The sequence below is a fragment of the Apodemus sylvaticus genome, chromosome X (genome assembly GCF_947179515.1).
Source record: "Apodemus sylvaticus chromosome X, mApoSyl1.1, whole genome shotgun sequence".
NCBI lineage: Eukaryota > Metazoa > Chordata > Mammalia > Rodentia > Muridae > Apodemus > Apodemus sylvaticus.
The window spans coordinates 30,663,711-30,683,014 of record NC_067495.1 but is presented as its reverse complement, the minus strand read 5'-3'; the positions used below and the strand labels follow the sequence as shown (position 1 = coordinate 30,683,014).

The window sequence follows — 19,304 nt, the reverse complement described above, 5'->3', positions numbered from 1 at the left end:
TGAGCCATCTCTCGCCCCATGAGATGCATTTAATATATGTAAATTTATGAAGGTCAAAAGACATGGTCTTTCTGAAAGGACAGAAGTCAAGATACTGCAACAAAAAAGGGGTTAGAAGCCTTCTGCACCCTTTTCCCATGCTTGCGTGTTTGGTAAACATAGAATGAAAGCTCTCCTTAGCTCTCGTGTGAATTACATATATTATTATGGCGTGCCCCAAACATAAACTTGTTTGTTGCCAAACCATAGCCAATGGCTTCTCTAAAATGAAAGTTTCTGGTTCTACTTTGACATTGGTGCCAGACATTAGAATGGCAGCTATAGCTACAACATTTATGTCTTTTGCTTAAGTTCTTAGAAAGTCATTCTCTGAACATGATCTGTAAATGTTACCCATTTGTTCTCCATCATCATAGTTTCACAGGTTTTTAATGATACATAATTTATAAACAGGTTACAGAATGAATGCTTCATCATGGCCCATGTTCTTACTACGTATATTAACTGGATCTGAACTGGCACCTGCAGTGTTTTTTAAGGAGGTAAGAAAAACATCAGAAAACATTTATGCTCCCTAGAACATGATTTTATTGTTTTCATTGGAATGATTAATTATTTTTGTCTTTTCTGACACAGGAATAAAACTTTTTAGTTTACAGGCAGATATTAAGTGCATTTGTTAGAGTCATTATAACCAAGAAGAGTAGCTTATATAATGAAAAAAAAGTTTTCTACAGTTTGGAGACTGGCAGAACAAGAATCAGGGTACCTGAAGTTCGGTCTCTTCTGAGGCTCACCTTGGTTTATAGTTCCTTGCGTTCTTACATGGTGTGCACATGGGTATCTTACTGTTTTTAAACCATACCAGTAAAACTGGATTAGGATCTGTTTTCAAGTGCATTCATATTGGTAGTATTTGAACAGAAATTTGGGGTTGAAGAGACACCGTGCAGTTCATAATAACTACTACAGTTGCTTTGAGTTCATTAGTCTTAACAGCCTCACCACATCTAGAAAGCTACTGTTTAGTTATGGTTCCCTCTGAACTTCAACTGTTATAAACTTCCTACCTCCCTCTTCCAAAATGGTTCCTGAGCCTTTTGGTAGTAGAGGTATGTGATATGGTTATCTTATTTGTGGCTGAGCTCTCTGAGAGTATTTATTCTCTGTACATTGAGTAGCATATTAGTAGTTTCCCTTATAGTACAGAAGCCTTTTAATGTCCTGAAGTCAAAATTGTTGATTGTTGTCTTTATTCCTGGGTGACTAGAGTGCTATTCAGAAAGTTCTTACCTCAGCCTATACGCTGAAATGCATCTCTACTCTTGTAGAAGTTTCAGAGTTTCCGCTCTAGCATTGAGAACTTTTTTATTCACTTGGCATTGATTTGTGTGCAATATGAGAGAAAAGTATCAAATTTCATTCTTCTGCATGTAGATAGCCAGCTTCCTCAATACAATTTGTTTAAATAGCTATCTTTCCCTTAATGTATGTTTTTGGCAACATGGTCAGAGTTAAATCAGGTTCCTGTAGGTACATGTAATTATAACCTGACACTATTACTGAAGCTATGGAACACTCACAAAAAAGGGACCTACCTGCATGACTACCTTCTGGAAGACACAACAAGCAACTGAAAGAGTCAGACGCAGATATTTACACCCAACCAATGGACAGAAGCTGCTGATCCCCGTGGTTGAATTAGGGGAAAGCTGAAAGAAGCTGAGGAGGAGGGCCACTCTATAGGAAGATCTTCAGTCTCAACCTGGCCCTCAATATCTCTCAGATACTCGAACACCAACCAGGCAGCATACAACAGCTGATATGAGGCCCCCAACACACATACAGTAGAGGACTTCCGGGTCTGGGTTCAGTCAGAGAAGATGCACCTAACCCTAAAGAGATTGGAAGTACCAGGGAGGGAGGAGGTCAGGTGGGGTGAGGGGTGGGGACATCCACATGGAGACAGTGGGGCAGGAAGGAGGTATGGGAGGAGGAGGAGGAGGAGGAACAACTAGCCAGTACAAGTTACCTTAGTTTGTGTTTTTTGTTTTTGTTTGTTTTTGTATTTTTAGTTTTTGTAAAAGTCATTAACTCCTTTGCTGTGTTTGTACTTGATATTTTAAGCTGTCCTAGATGGGATTTTTTTTTCTGAAATTTTTCAGCATTCTTTTTTTTTTTTTTTTTTTTTTTTTTTTTTTTTTTTTTTTTTTATTTGATATAATTTATTTACATTTCAAATGATTTCCCCTTTTCTAGCCCCCCCCCCCACTCCCCGAAAGTCCCGTAAGCCCCCTTCTCTTCCCCTGTCCTCCCTCCCACCCCTTCCCAGTTCCCCGTTCTGGTTTTGCCAAATACTGTTTCACTGAGTCTTTCCAGAACCAGGGACCACTCCTGCTTTCTTCTTGTATCTCATTTGATGTGTGGATTATGTTTTGGGTATTCCAGTTTTCTAGGTTAATAACCACTTATTAGTGAGTGCATACCATGATTCACCTTTTGAGTCTGGGTTACCTCACTTAGTATGATGTTCTCTAGCTCCATCCATTTGCCTAAGAATTTCATGAATTCATTGTTTCTAATGGCTGAGTAGTACTCCATTGTGTAGATATACCACATTTTTTGTATCCACTCTTCTGTTGAGGGATACCTGGGTTCTTTCCAGCATCTGGCAATTATAAATAGGGCTGCTATGAACATAGTAGAGCATGTATCCTTATTACATGGTGGGGAATCCTCTGGGTATATGCCCAGGAGTGGTATAGCAGGATCTTCTGGAAGTGAGGTGCCCAGTTTTCGGAGGAACCGCCAGACTGCTTTCCAGAGTGGTTGTACCAATTTGCAACCCCACCAGCAGTGGAGGAGTGTTCCTCTTTCTCCGCACCCTCTCCAACACCTGCTGTCTCCTGAATTTTTAATCTTAGCCATTCTGACTGGTGTAAGATGAAATCTTAGGGTTGTTTTGATTTGCATTTCCCTAATGACTAATGAAGTGGAGCATTTTTTAAGATGCTTCTCCGCCATCCGAAGTTCTTCAGGTGAGAATTCTTTGTTTAACTCTGTACCCCATTTTTTAATAGGGTTGTTCGGTTTTCTGGAGTCTAACTTCTTGAGTTCTTTATATATATTGGATATTAGCCCTCTATCTGATGTAGGATTGGTGAAGATCTTTTCCCAATTTGTTGGTTGCCGATCTGTCCTCTTGATGGTGTCCTTTGCCTTACAGAAACTCTGTAACCTTATGAGGTCCCATTTGTCAATTCTTGCTCTTAGAGCATACGCTATTGGTGTTCTGTTCAGAAACTTTCTCCCTGTACCGATGTCCTCAAGGGTCTTCCCCAGTTTCTTTTCTATTAGCTTCAGAGTGTCTGGCTTTATGTGGAGGTCCTTGATCCATTTGGATTTGAGCTTAGTACAAGGAGACAAGGATGGATCAATTCGCATTCTTCTGCATGCTGACCTCCAGTTGAACCAGCACCATTTGTTGAAAAGGCTATCTTTTTTCCATTGGATGTTTTCAGCCTCTTTGTCGAGGATCAAGTGGCCATAGGTGTGTGGGTTCATTTCTGGATCTTCAATCCTGTTCCATTGATCCTCCTGCCTGTCACTGTACCAATACCATGCAGTTTTTAACACTATTGCTCTGTAGTATTGCTTGAGGTCAGGGATACTGATTCCCCCAGATTTTCTTTTGTTGCTGAGAATAGTTTTAGCTATCCTGGGTTTTTTGTTGTTCCAGATGAATTTGATAATTGCTCTTTCTAACTCTGTGAAGAATTGAGTTGGGATTTTGATGGGTATTGCATTGAATCTGTATAGTGCTTTAGGCAAAATGGCCATTTTAACTATATTGATTCTACCGATCCATGAGCATGGGAGGTTTTCCCATTTTTTGAGGTCTTCTTCCATTTCCTTCTTCAGAGTCTTGAAGTTCTTGCCATACAGATCTTTCGCATGTTTGGTAAGAGTCACCCCAAGATACTTTATACTGTTTGTGGCTATTGTGAAGGGGGTCATTTCCCTAATTTCTTTCTCAGCCTGTTTATCCTTTGAGTATAGGAATGCCACTGATTTGCTTGAGTTGATTTTGTAACCTGCCACTTTGCTGAAGTTGTTTATCAGCTGTAGGAGCTCTCTAGTGGAGTTCTTTGGGTCACTTAGGTAGACGATCATGTCGTCTGCAAATAATGATAGTTTGACTTCCTCCTTTCCAATTTGTATCCCTTTGACCTCCTTATGTTGTCGAATTGCCCGAGCTAGTACCTCAAGTACAATATTGAAAAGATAAGGAGAAAGGGGGCAGCCTTGTCTGGTCCCTGATTTCAGTGGGATTGCTTCAAGTTTCTCTCCGTTTAGTTTGATGCTGGCTACCGGTTTGCTGTATATTGCTTTTACTATGTTTAGGTATGGGCCTTGAATTCCTGTTCTCTCCAAGACTTTAAGCATGAAAGGATGCTGAATTTTGTCAAATGCTTTTTCAGCATCCAATGAAATGACCATGTGGTTTTGTTCTTTGAGTTTGTTTATGTAGTGGATTGTATTGATGGATTTCCGTATATTGAACCAACCCTGCATTCCCGGGATAAAGCCTACTTGATCATGGTGGATGATCGTTTTGATGTGTTCTTGGATTCGGTTGGCAAGAATTTTGTTGAGTATTTTTGCATCGATGTTCATAAGGGAAATTGGTCTGAAGTTCTCTTTCTTTGTTGGATCTTTGTGTGGCTTTGGTATCAGCGTAATTGTGGCTTCGTAGAAGGAATTGGGTAGTGTTCCTTCTGTTTCTATTTTGTGGAATAGTTTGAAGAGTATTGGTGTTAACTCTTCTTTGAAGGTCTGGTAGAATTCTGCACTGAAACCATCTGGTCCTGTGCTTTTTTTGGTTGGAAGACTTTCTATGACTCCTTCTATTTCTTTAGGCTTTATGGGACTGTTTAGATGGTCTAGTTGGTCCTGATTTAATTTTGGTATTTGGTATCTGTCAAGGAAATTGTCCATTTCCTCCAGATTCTCCAGTTGTGTTGAGTACAGGCTCTTGTAGTAGGATCTGATGATTTTTTGGATTTCCTCAGTTTCCGTTGTTATGTCTCCCTTTTCATTTCTAAGTTTGTTAATTTGGATACTTTCTCTGTGCCCTTTGGTCAGTCTGGCTAAGGGTTTATCTATCTTGTTGATTTTCTCAAAGAACCAGCTCCTAGTTTTGTTGATTTTTTGTATGGTTCTCTTTGTTTCTACTTGATTGATTTCGGCCCTGAGTTTGATGATTTCCTGCCTTCTACTCCTCCTGGGTGAAATAGCTTCTTTTTGTTCTAGGGCTTTCAGGTGTGTCATTAAGTTGGTAATGTATGCTCTCTCCATTTTCTTTTTGGAGGCACTCAGGGCTATGAGTTTTCCTCTTAGCACTGCTTTCATTGTGTCCCATAGATTTGGGTATGTTGTGTTTTCATTTTCATTGTGTTCTAAAAAGTCTTTAATTTCTTTCTTTATTTCTTCCTTGACCAAGGTGTCATTGAGTAGAATATTGTTCAATTTCCACGTGTATGTGGGTTTTCTGTTGTTTCTGTTGCTATTGAAGACCACTTTTATTCCATAGTGATCAGATAGGAGGCATGGGATTAGTTCTATCTTTTTATATTTGTTGAGGTCTGTCTTGTGACCAATTATATGGTCGATTTTGGAGAAGGTACCATGAGGTGCTGAAAAAAAGGTATATTCTTTTGTTTTAGGATAGAATGTTCTATATATATCAGTTAAGTCTAATTGGTCCAAAGCTTCAATTAGTTTCATTGTGTCCTTGTTTAGTTTCTGTTTTCCTGATCGGTCCATTGAGGAAAGTGCAGTGTTGAAGTCACCCACAATTATTGTGTTAGGTGTAATGTGTGCTTTGAGTTTTAATAGAGTTTCTTTTATGAAAGAGGGTGCCCTTGCATTTGGAGCATAGATGTTCAGGATTGAGAGTTCTTCTTGTTGTATTTTTCCTTTGACCAGCAAGAAGTGTCCCTCAGAGTCTCTTTTGATGACTTTGGGTTGAAAGTCAATTTTATCTGATATTAAAATGGCTACTCCAGCTTGTTTCCTGAGACCATTTGCTTGTAAAATTGTCTTCCAGCCTTTTGCTCTAAGGTAGTGTTTGTCTTTGACCCTGAGGTGTGTTTCCTGTAAGCAGCAAAATGTAGGGTCCTGTTTACGTATCCAGTCAGTTAGTCTGTGTCTTTTTATTGGGGCATTGAGTCCATTGATGTTAAGAGATATTAAGGAATAGTGATTGTTACTTCCTATCATTTTTGACGTTATTTTTTAATTTTGATTGCTTAACTTCTTTTGGGTTTGATGAAAGGTTACTATCTTGCTTTTTTCAGGGTGGAGTTTCCCTCCTTGTATTGGTGTTGTCCTCCTATTATCCTTTTTAGGGCTGGGTTTGTGGATAGATATTGGGTGAACTTGGTTTTGTCGTGAAATATCTTAGTTTCTCCATCTATGGTGATTGAGAGTTTTGCTGGATATAGTAGTTTTGGTTGGCATTTGTGTTCTCTTAGAGTCTGCATGAGATCTGCCCAGGACCTTCTAGCCTTCATAGTCTCAGGTGAAAAGTCTGCTGTGATTCTGATAGGTCTTCCTTTATATGTTACTTGGCCTTTTTCTCTTACTGCCTTTAGTATTCTTTCTTTGTTTAGAACATTTGGTGTTTTGATTATTATGTGACGGGAAGTATTTCTGTTCTGGTCCAGTCTGTTTGGAGTTCTGTAGGCTTCTTGTATATTCATGGGCATCTCTCTCTTTAGGTTAGGGAAGTTTTCTTCCATAATTTTATTGAAGATATTTGCTGGCCCTTTAAGTTGTAAATCTTCACTCTCATCTATGCCTATAATCCTTAGGTTTGGTCTTCTCATTGTGTCCTGGATTTCCTGGATATTTTGGGTTACAAGCTTTTTGCACTTTGCATTTTCTTTAACTGTTGAGTCCATGGTTTCTATGGAATCTTCAGCATCTGAGATTCTTTCTTCTATCTCTTGTATTCTGTTGTTGATATTTGCATCTCTGTCCCCTGATTTCTTCCCAAGGCTTTCTATCTCCAAAGTTGTCTCCCTTTGAGTTTTCTTAGTTGTTTCTACTTCTGATTTTAGATCCTGGATGGTTTTGCTTAGCTCCTTCCCTTGCATGTTTGTGTTTTCCTGTAATTCTTTAAGAGATTTTTGTGTTTCCTCTTTCATGAGCTCAGCCTGTTGACCAAAGTTCTCCTGTATTTCTTTAAGAGATTTTTGTGTTTCGTCTTTCATGACCTCAGCCTGTTGAGCAAAGTTCTCCTGTATTTCTTTAAGTGTTTTTTGCATTTCCTCCTTGTTGGCTTTTGTATTCTCCTGGATTTCTTTCAATGATTTTTGTGTTTCCCTTGCAAGGGCTTCTAACTTTTGATCCATTTTCTCCTCAATGGCCTTCATGTGTTCCTGTACCAGCATCATGACCAGTGATTTTAAATCCAAATCTTGTTTTACTGGTGTGATGGGGTATCCAGGACTTGCTGGTAGAGGAGAATTTGGTTCAGATGTTGCCATATTGCCTTGATTTCTGTTAGTGACGTTTCTGCGTTTGCCTTTTGCCATCTAGCTCTCACTGGTGTTACTTGGTCTTGTCAGTGCTGGACTCACCAGTGCAAGCTGCCCCTTCCCCGTTGGCCTCTGGTGCACAGCTTACACTCTGCACTGCCTATAGACAGGGTGCTGTTGTCCAGGCTGTTCAGATCCCGAAGCAGGCACCTGAAGGCTCCCGCTGGGGCCCGCAGGATTTATTGGAGCACACCGACTTCTCCCAGCTGGCCGCCCGGAAGCCCCCACTACCCTCTTGAGGGACCTGGAGATGTGGCGGCCACCCAGGCTGATCTGAAGCGGAGAGAGTTGGGCTGGGGGCTTCTGCCTGAGGCCTTGCCCCAGATTGTGTCTGTGGACCAGGTGGAACCCGTGTGCACCCCCAGGGAGCTCCGAAGGTGAATGTTGCTGTGACCTCCCCTGTGCTCCGCTCACTCCGCTGGGCAGCCGATTTCCCCAACCGGGCTGGCGCACACTAGGTTAGCCTTGTCGCCTGGGCCCTGAGTCCAGGCAAACGCCTGGGAGGCCAAGGTCCGAGCAAAGTTCCCCTAGGGCTATGTCTGTTATTTGGGTCCGCCAGGTGACCCGGATGGCGGGCGTGCGCGTCCGCGCTCCGCGAAAGCACCGGGAGAGTCTGTTGTGCTAATAACCTCCTGGGCTGGTTGACACACAGATGGCCCACCAAGCCGCCCAGTTCTTGGGGTCAGTCCTGTGCCTTTTGGGGCCTAGACCCCCGTTTTGTTAGCCTCAGGCTACGCTTGTTAGCAGTCTCTGCCCTCCCGAGCACTCTGGCTCCTGTAGGCAAAATGGCGGCGCGTGCACCGGCCGGGGCAAAAAAAAAAAAAAAAAAAAACTCCTGGCTGGGTTGGCGCCCCGATGGCCACTCGAACAGCCCAGGGCCTGGGTGCAGGCCAACGCCCGTCTGGCTCCGACCCCTGCGGTGTTGGGCCTAGGATTATGTTTGTGTACCTCGGTCTGACAGATCTCTGGAGCCCGGGATCAAGATGGCGGTGAGTCTCTCCTGACTGGCGGGCAGCCGAGTTCTATTTTTCAGCATTCTTAATGTTACTATTCTTTAAAAGTAATTATTTTTCTATGTTGATGGTGAATCCCACTATTTTCCTGGTAGTGTGTATCAGATCTAAGAGTTTTATGGAGGAATGCTTAGGATCCTTTACTGATACATTATTTGAAAAGAAGGATTATTTGACTATTTTTCTTCCTATCTGTATCCCTCTCGTTTCCCTTGCTGCTCTGGCTAAGCATCAGTCACTGAAGTTGAGTAAACGTAAAGAGAGTAGAGGCATACTTTTTTCTCTCCTTCTTGATTTTAGAGTGACTGCCTTCATTGTTTTCCTCAGTAATTGTAATGTTGAGTATGGCTTATGTTTGTGCTTGTAGTTTGTTTAAAACCTTATTTATGAAAGGATGTTAAACATTGTTAAAGGCCCTTTCTGTTTATATTGAATTGATAATGTGAATTTTGTCCCTGATTTTGTTACTGTTAAGTCTTTAAAGTGGTATATGTTGACCATTTTTATAATGATGATACAAAACCAACTCAACCATGGTATGTCATACATCTAATGTGTTTCTTAATCTGGTTGTGAAGGATTTTGGTTGAAAATTTCTACATCTATATTCACTGAGGAAATTTCTTTTAGCTCACCTTTATCTGGCTTTTATATAAGGGTAATATAGGCTTTGTAGAATGAGCTTGGCCATGCTTTATCCCTTTCTATTTTATGAAATATGAGAAGCATCAGTATTAGGTCTTCAAATACTCGTGTATTTCAGCAGTGAATCAATCAATCTAGCCTTTGGCTTTTCTTAAGTCATGATGGACATCATTGCTACTTTGATCTCATTGTAAATCATAGGTGGGTCTTAAGATATCTTCTTGGTCCAATTTTGGTCGACAATAAACATCTAGGAACCTTTTCATACATGTTTCAAATTTATTGGGATATAAGTTTTCAAATTATTGTCTAATGAATCCATTGTTCATTCCATCTTTTGGTTAACTTGGCTGAGAGTTTTCAGTCTTGGTTATGTTTTAAAAATAAATGCAGCTAGCCTCAAACTCAAGGCACTGAATTAAATTTTAATTAAAGGTCTGTGTCATGACACTTGGCCCAAAAAATGCTGAATAAAAAAACAAGTCTTTGCCAGGCCATTAATCCAAGTACTCTGGAGGCAAGGCAGGTGATCTCTGATTTTCAGGCCAGCCAGGTGTCCAGAGTGAGTTCCAGGATGACCAGGACTACACACAGAAGCCCTGAGTCAAAAAAAATTGTCTCATCGATCATTTGTAATTTTAGGAACCACCACGTCCACCCCAAAATAATTTCATAGTTGGGATGAAGATTGAAGCTGTCGATAGAAAAAATCCTTTTATGATCTGTCCTGCCACAATTGGAGCTGTCAGCGGAGATCAAATTCATATTACTTTTGATGGATGGAGTGGAGCATTTGATTATTGGTGTGACTATGACTCCCGAGACATCTTCCCAGTTGGATGGTGTCGCCTCACAGGAGATGTATTGCAGCCACCAGGAAAAGTTGGTAAGCTAATACCCAATTACATGTTCTGTTATTTTAGATCTGATTTTGATAATATTGTGTCTAATAGCAGTGGTATTAGAACTTGATGTAAAATTGGAATGGTAGGTAGACTGATAATACAATTCTCTAATCTAGGTAGTAGAGAAAAAGTAAGATTCATTAAAATTAGGATTTTTTTTATTCTTTTTTTCGACATATTTTTATTTACATTTCAAATGATTTTCCGTTTTCTAGCCCCCCACTCCCCGAAGGTCCAATAAGCCCCCTTCACTTCCCTCCCCCTGTTCTCCCACCCACCTCTTCCCACTTCCCTGTTCTGGTTTTTCCCTGTACTGCTTTATTGAGTCTTTCCAGAACAAGGGGCCACTCCTCCGTTCTTCTTGTACCTCATTTGATGTGTGGACTATGTTTTGGGTATTCCAGTTTTCTAGGTTACTATCCACTTATTAGTGAGTGCATACCATGATTGACCTTTTGAGACTGGGTTAACTCACTTAGTATGATGTTCTCCAGCTCCATCCATTTGCCTAAGAATTTCATGAATTCATTGTTTCTAATGGCTGAATAGTACTCCATTGTGTAGATATACCACATTTTTTGTATCCACTCTTCTGTTGAGGGATACCTGGGTTCTTTCCAGCTTCTGGCTATTATAAATAGGGCTGCTATGAACATAGTAGAGCATGTATCCTTATTACATGGCGGGGAATCCTCTGGGTATATGCCCAGGAGTGGTATAGCAGGATCTTCTGGAAGTGAGGTGCCCAGTTTTCAGAGGAACCGCCAGACTGATTTCCAGAGTGGTTGTACCAATTTGCAACCCCACCAGCAGTGGAGGAGTGTTCCTCTTTCTCCACACCCTCTCCAACACCTGCTGTCTCCTGAATTTTTAATCTTAGCCATTCTGACTGGTGTAAGATGAAATCTTAGGGTTGTTTTGATTTGCATTTCCCTGATGACTAATGAAGTTGAGCATTTTTTAAGATGCTTCTCCGCCATACGAAGTTCTTTAGGTGAGAATTCTTTAACTCTGTACCCCATTTTTTAATAGTGTTGTTTGGTTTTCTGGAGTCTAACTTCTTGAGTTCTTTATATATATTGGATATTAGCCCTCTATCTGATGTAGGATTGGTGAAGATCTTTTCCCAATTTGTTGGTTGCCGATTTGTCCTCTTGATGGTGTCCTTTGCCTTACAGAAACTTTGTAATTTTATAAGGTCCCATTTGGTATTTCTTGCTCTTAAAGCACATGCTATTGGTGTTCTGTTCAGAAACTTTCTCCCTGTACCGATGTCCTCAAGGGTCTTCCCCGGTTTCTTTTCTATTAGCTTCAGAGTGTCTGGCTTTATGTGGAGGATGTGCTATTGGTGTTCTGTTCAGAAACTTTCTCCCTGTACCGATGTCCTCAAGGGTCTTCCCCGGTTTCTTTTCTATTAGCTTCAGAGTGTCTGGCTTTATGTGGAGGTCCTTGATCCATTTGGATTTGAGCTTAGTACAAGGAGACAAGGATGCAGCTATAATGTTTTAAGGCTCTTAGAAACAACATTCTATTGCTTCCCAAATGATAATGCTGTATTTGATATTCTCCAGAGGAAAGTATTGAAGATGAATTCTTAGTTTTCTGAATGAATCATTTCCTTTTAGATAAAAGTCACCTTTTATTATACATTTAAGACATTTAGTATTAGAAAATATGTTGCTAGTTTCTAGAGGGACATCTACATAGATCATCAACAGACATTCAGGAAGAATGTCAAGAATATAAGAGGAGGTAAGGGTCAAGCTTATTATAATAGTAGAGTATAGGTGATAGACAATTGGGAGGTGAGTATAAATTTCCTAATTAGAATTGGGAAATTGAGGTCCCATTTGTCGATTCTTGTTCTTCGAGTATAGTTGGTATTCTGTTCAGGAACTTTCCCCAGTGCCGGTGTGTTCAAGGTTCTTTCCTACTTTCTCCTCTATAAGCTTCAGTGTGTCTGGTTTTATGTGGAGGTCCTTGATCCACTTGGGCTTGAGCTTTGTACAAGGAGATAAGAATGGATCAATTTGCATTTTTCTGCATGCAGACTTTCAGTTGATCTAGCACCATTTGTTAAAAATGCTGTCTTTTTTCCACTGGATGCTAGTGCCTTTGTCAAATATCAAGTGACTTTACATGTATGGGTTCTTTTCTGGGTCTTCAATTCTATTCTATTGATCTTCCTGCCTGTCTCCATACCAATATTAAACATTTTTTTTATCAGCTTTTGCTCTGTAGTAGAGCTTGAGGTCAGGGATGGTAATTCCCCCAGGAGATCTTTTGTTGTGGAGAATAGTTTTTGCTCTCCTAGGATTTTTGTTATTCCAGATGAATTTGAGATCTATGAAGAATTGATTTTGGATTTTGATGAGGATTGAATTGAATCTGTAGATTGCATTCAGCAAGATGGCCATTTTTACTATATTGATCCTGCCAATCCATGAGCATGGGAGATCTTTCCATCTTCTGAGTTCTTTGATTTCTTTCTTCAGAGGCTTCAAGTTCTTGTCACACAGATCTTTCATTTGGTTCGTTAGGGTCACACCAAGGTATGAAATATTATTTGGGACTATTGTGAAGGGTGTCCTGTCCCTAATTTCTTTCTCAGCTTTTTTATCCTTTGAGTATAGGAAGACTACTACTGATTTGCTTGAGTTAATTTTATATCCAGCCACTTTGCTGAAGTTGTTTATCAGCTTTAGGAGTTCTCTGGTGGAAGTTTTGGGGTTGCTTAAGTATACTATAATCTGCAAATAGTGATATTTTGACTTTTGTCTTTCCAGTTTGTATACATTTGACCTTTTTTTTGTTGTCTGATTGCTCTGGCTAGGATTTCGAGTACTATATTGAATAGATATGGAGAGAGTAGGCAGTCTTGTCTGGTCCCCGATTTTAGTGGGATTGCTTCAAGTTTCTTTCTATTTAATTTGATGTGTCAGGGCATCAGTGGGAGGAATGGTCCTTGGTCAAGTGAAGGATCAATAGATGCCCCATTTAAAGGAAAGCAAGGTGGGAGTGGGTTGGGTGGAGTGGCATATACTTGGAAGCAGGTGGTGGGAGGGGGGCTTGAGGGTTTTAAGGGAGTGGGCAATCTGGAAAGGTTTTACCATTTGAACTATAAAGAATATATTCAGTAAAAAAAATAATTGGGACATTGATGAAAGACACGAGTTTTAAATAAAATCTTGGACAATTACCACTGAATTTTAGAAACAATTTTCCATTGTAGCTTAGTTATTTTTCCTTGTAACGATCGGATTGTAAATAAATATTAAAGAGTTGAAAAAGAAAAAGGTAGGAGAGAAATTTTTTCTTTTTGAGGACTCTATGGAAAAGTAGAAGACAGAGTGGAAAACTGGTAACCAGAAGTCTTTATATGGTGATAAAGAATTATATGTGAGAATTTGTAGAATTGGGGTATATATGTATAAAATGTATGGCTAAACCATACAGACAATGGCTATTCTTGTGACTGGAGATAGCATTGTGAATCTCTAGAAATTAACCTCGACAACAGAGAGGCCTTTTCCTTATGACATGCCAATAGATTTCCTGAAGGACTTGTACTACAGTTCTTAATATACCCTTAAATTCTGAGATTGCTTGAGACTGAGCTATAGATTTTGAGTTTAAGTTTTGAGGACTCTAACATTCATTGCTGACAGTAAGACTATATATCTGTTATTTTTAGTTTATTCATAGACAGTCATTTCTCAGTCTTCAGGACTAGTTCTGTGGCCTCTAGAGACAGCAAATTCCAAGGATGCCAAAGTCCTATATAAAGTGGTAGAGTATTCGTGTATAATCTATGCATACCATCCTTTATATTTTAACTCATCATTAAAATTCTTAATCCCAATTCAAATGAGTACTACAGAAATAGTTGTAGTCTGTCATTTAAGAAATAATTACACAAGCCTGTATATGTTCAGTGGTGGTACAGATTTTTTTCTCTGCATTCTCTATTTATAGACGGTCAGATCTACACATTTTTCTATAGGGCAGGCTGTATGACTATTCCAAAAGTTACATTTTTTCTATTTAATGGAATGTTATGCTTATATCAAATAGTTTTTTTCTCTAACATAGTTGGTCTTGCTCTTTACAGAAGTAGTTAATCTATTTTGACTTTCAGGAGACAATTATGCTAGGTTCCTCTCTGTAAGCATAACAGTTGATACTGTTGGGTTACCTCTCTTCCATTGGGATGTTACTTGATCTTTTTCCCTTTCTGCTTTTAGTATTGTTTCCTTATTTTGCAGATTTTGTGTTTTGATTATAATGTTATTCGAGGGTTTTGCTTTCTTGTCCAGTGTAATTGGCATTCTGTGAGCCTTCCCGAACCTAAATAAACTATAGTCATGTTTATTTAGGTTGGGGAATTTTTCTTTTTTTCTTTTTTTATTTATTTTCTATATTTTAATTATTTTTTGAAACTATTTTCTCACCCTCTATTCCTATTCTTAGGTTTAGAATTTTTGGAGTCTCCCAGGTTTCTTGGATGTTTTGTGTGAGGAATATTTTTTTTTTTAAGATTTAACATTTTCTTTGCTGATATTTAATTATATAAGCTTTAGAACATTTTAATTAATACTTGGAATACTAGTTCCCAATGTTCATACAGACCAACTTGAGACCATTTACAGAACATGTATAGCATTTTGTTTTCCTTTTTTTTATTTTATTGAATATAATCTTCTTTACATTTCAAATGGTAAAAACTTTCCCAATTTCCCCCTTCCCAAAAACCCCCAACCCCTCCTCCTACCTGCTGTGTCCACATGTGTACCTCTCCACCCCACCGACTCCCACCTCACTGCCTTGATTTGCCTTTTTTGGGGGTATCTATTGAGCTTTCACCTGACCAAGGACCTCTCCTCCCTCTCATGCCTGACAAGGCATTAATCTGCCACAATTTTGGCTAGAAATTTGTAGCCATTGGTTGATGGTTTAGTCCATGGGAGTCCTGGGACCTCTAGGTGGCCAACATTGTTGTTATTCCCATGGGGCTATAGACTTCTTCAGCTACTATGGACTACTTTATTGGGCATGGCACTTCCGGAGGACCCTGCTATACCACTCCTGGGCACATATCCAGAGGATTCCCAAGCATGTAATAAGGACATATGCTCCACTATGTTCATAGCAGCCCTATTTATAAAATAAAGGTGGACTTCAGGGAATTCAACAGAAAGCAAATGATAGTTAAACCACAATCCCCAGAATTGCATTTCCACTTCAGTATTTTAGGTAACTTTGTCTAAGGTCAATGGTCACATCTAAGATTCATACATGGAAGGTAATTAGAAAAAAATCAGGGTTAATTTTTGTTGTGAATAAGCACAAAGGAGTCCACAAAGAAAAGATTGTTAATAAGGACATAAATGCAGCTTGACCCAAGAACAAACAAAGTGGAATAAATGCAGAACAAAAAACATTACAGTATAATAAATATTTATTGCTTTTTGCTTTCTGTGTCAATAATTTTAGGGCTAGTCATCTTTTCCTTCTTCGAATTTTTGTTTTTATTCTAAGACCTTCAAAAACATTAGATTATTTGATATATAATTTTTAATATAGAGTCCGTTATCTATAACATTCCTATCTTACATCAAAAGTGTGTGTGACCTCAGCAATAAATATTTTATTTAGCATTGGTAATGTATAGTATAAAATGTTTTTCTATTAAAGAAATTGTATGGCATGTTTACTGGAATATCTGTTTTTAAACTGTTACAATCTGGCAAGTTATCTTCACATGAAATATTAATATTATAGTGTCAAAATTAACTGGAAACACCGTGTAAGAATGACTGGTCTTTTATGATAGTACCAGAGTATAAATTATTATTATAAGAATCTTTAATATTAGCCATTAATAGAGGAATATAATTTGTTCTAACTTTTAAGTGCCCATGACTCTTAGTTTTCATTTTGTTTCTTAAAAAAGTTGAAAAAAGACCAAGGGCCAAAGCAGTGACCAGAATATGGAGATTGAGAAACATGTTTTTGGAAAATACAGAAGCAGCCCCAGGTAATTATCTTGCAATATGATTTCTGTACATTGAATAATAGTGTAGTGCTTTCAAAAGGAAAGACTTCTGTTTTAAGAAAACAAATACAAAAGGTAGACCAATGCTAATTGCTAGAAATTTTCACTGTTATGAGTAAATGATGCTTGTTATTTAATGAAAGCTTACTTTTGAGAGAATTAGACTATTTCCTGATTATATGACATTCTGATGTACATAAAGCTTCAATTTAAGTAGCACCTTTGTTTAAAATACTTGTTTTCTTTTTTAAATGCTTTTTTCTTTTTCATTTTCATTTTAAAATTTTATCTTTTTTGTACACTCCAGATTTTATTTATCTACCAGTCCTCCATCAGACTGGTCCACATCCCATTCCTCCCCCCCACCCTTGTCTCCATGAGGATGTCCCCTCTCCCCCACTGTTCCTCACCCACACCCTACCAGACCCTTCTTCCATTCTCTGGGACCTCCAGTCTCTTGAGGGTTAGTTGCATCTTTTCTGACTGATCCCAGATTCGGCAGTCCTCTGCTGTATATGTGTTGAAGGCCTCATATCAGCTGCCTGGTTGGTGGTCCAGTGTCCTAGAGATGTCGGGAGTCCAGCTTAATTTAAACTGCTGGTCCTCTTACAGGGTCACCCTACTCTTCAGCTTCTTCCAGCCTTTCCCTAATTCAACCACAGGGATCAGCATTTTCTCTCCATTGGTTGGGTGCAAATATCTGCATCCGATTCTCTCAACTGCTTGTTGGGACTTTGGGAGGGCAGTCATTTCCTTCTTGAAGGAAGAGTCTTGAAGTTCTTGTCATACAGAGCTTTCACATGTTTGGTAAGAGTCACCCCAAGGTACTTTATACTGTTTGTGACTATTGTGAAAAGTGTTATTTCCCTAATTTTCCTTTATTTTTAAAGCACAAAAAGACTGTATAGACATAGTAATCATATGTAAATGTCAGAAAGTTTACTGTCTAGCTCCTTTCTAAATGTTTTTGCTAACCTGGATTCTGTTGTTTCTGACTAGCGAAATAGATGAAAATGTGATTTAGTGGCAGCAACTGAATTATTGCTCAAGGGTGATGTCAGAAAAAATACTTCATTTTGAAGTATTGGTGGAGGTAAAGTCAGACGAAACCCAATGGACTGAATGAAAATAGAATTATTGATAAACTTCCCACTGGGTGTGTAAAACATGATCAGCTTGTCTAAAACTAAAGAAAGCAAGTAAGGGAGTTGAATTATGGATAAAGGGACACTGTTGTGTTTCAAGGAGAGGAGATCATGAAATTTCTAGGAATAGCCATTTTTAGGACCTTAGCTGGAATCTTTAGTGATAATGTCAATGTTACACTCTTGGGTGTTGGTCAAGTCCTGAAAATGACAGGGAGACAATGTAAAGAAAACTAATGTGAATAGTATTACTATAGTTTTAAAAGTAGACATATTGAACCAGGAATATAAGGTAGTTGTTAAAAATAAAAAGTCTGGGTTTATATTGGTGAGTTAGTTGTAAAAAAAAAAAAACTGTGAAGTTATATTGACAGTTAAATGATTTTATATTTGAAAGATTTTTCATTTTGAACCCGAAATGTAAGGGGGTTGTTAAAAGTGAAATAATAGTCTTATGAGTAAACTTGAATTATGTTGAATGAAGAGTAAAGTTATGGTAACAATTAAATTTTATTAAATAATTTTTTAAAAAATTTTATTTATTTACCCTGGTAGCTGAATATAGACTACATCCTTTTCTGTGAACAGAAGCAGTGGCATAAAAAGGTTCCAGGAAGATGAGACCGTTGTTTTTATGTGTCCTGTTTATTCACATTATATGTATGCTATTTTCATCCAAAAGAAGCAATTATGTAGACTATTTTAGGTTATGAACCAAAACCTCAAAAATGAGTAGCTGAGATTTGAACACACATTTGTATGTGTATATTTCTTATCTCACCCTACAAAGAAATTTATTTAAAAAGTTTTATTTGCTAAGTAAAGTTATTGTTTTTCTAATACTGAAAATTTGAAGGTATTGATTGCATAATATTTCTATTGTTTCTATTTCTATTTAGTTTCTATTGATAATAAACACAAATGGCCCGGCAGGTATTTTTGCAGATAATACTAAAGTTGTCAGAATGGGCTCGCAGGCAACTGGTATCTGCAAATCACCTGAGCATGATGGTAGCCCTTTGTCGACAACACTATAGGGGAGTCTGTCTTTTATTATAAGAAGCTTTATTATTTTGCATATATAAAAAACATAATGCGTTCTTACTTTTAATGTACATCTTTTTTTATTTCATATTCCCAAGAAGCTGCAGAAAAACCTGGGTGCAGTTCATTTACCACCACTTCAGGGGATGAAGACAGAACTTTGGAAGACTATCAAGCAGCCCCTGGTGATTGCTTTTATTTTCCATATTGATTTACAAGATAATCTCTGCATACTGAACAGCAGTGTAGTGTTTCAGAAGGAAAGACTCTTCTGTTTTATGAAAGTGTATAGAAAGTAGCCCAATGATAAATTGCCATAAGTTTTTAGTGTTCTAGTCCAATGTTTCTGGTTGTTTTAATGCATCCTTCTGGAGAATTATACTATTTTCTGATCATATGAAAATTTTCTGTCTGTACATCTTCATTTATGTGACAATATTGATTTAAATTATTTTTTCTTAATGCTTTTATTTATTAATGGTTGGTATGATCAGTGTTACTGCATTGAAGAAAATGGACTTTCCCTTTCCCAACAGCTATCTATTCTTAGATAGGGGTTGGATCTGTGCCCATTTCTCATCTCCATCCTGGGATTTTGTCAGGCTTGAGTTTGTACAAAGCATGTGCATCTGCTTTCTTGTGTTTTTTAAAATGTTGTGTGTTAGAAGTCTTTTTCTAGCTCTAGTTCAACTAATTCTTTCTGCCTGTTCTTCGATACAGATTCCTGAGCCTTGAGGGGAGGGCTTTGAAACAGACATTTCATTTAAGGATGAACACTGCAGTCTCTTGTTCTGTGCATGTCGTCTACTTATTGGTCACTGTTTTAACTACCAACCACTGTAAGGAGATTCTCTGATGGTGCTTGAGTGAACTGCTGATCAAAGAATATAGCA

The 19,304-nt window shown here is 38.5% G+C and overlaps 1 protein-coding gene across 50 annotated transcripts in view; it reads left to right on the top strand.

Moving 5' to 3' along the window:
* Scml2 (Scm polycomb group protein like 2) overlaps positions 1–19,304 on the top strand; it is a 90,941-nt gene that overhangs the window by 18,383 nt on the left and 53,254 nt on the right. For 49 of the 50 annotated variants that reach the window (XM_052171286.1, XM_052171313.1, XM_052171303.1 and 46 more), the window contains exons 5-8: positions 454–542; positions 9,905–10,148; positions 16,121–16,204; positions 18,510–18,596. In XM_052171286.1, coding sequence (XP_052027246.1) covers positions 454–542; positions 9,905–10,148; positions 16,121–16,204; positions 18,510–18,596 — 504 coding nt within the window. The remainder of the gene's footprint in view (positions 1–453; positions 543–9,904; positions 10,149–16,120; positions 16,205–18,509; positions 18,597–19,304) is intronic. The other variant, XM_052171273.1, reaches the window with a different exon arrangement.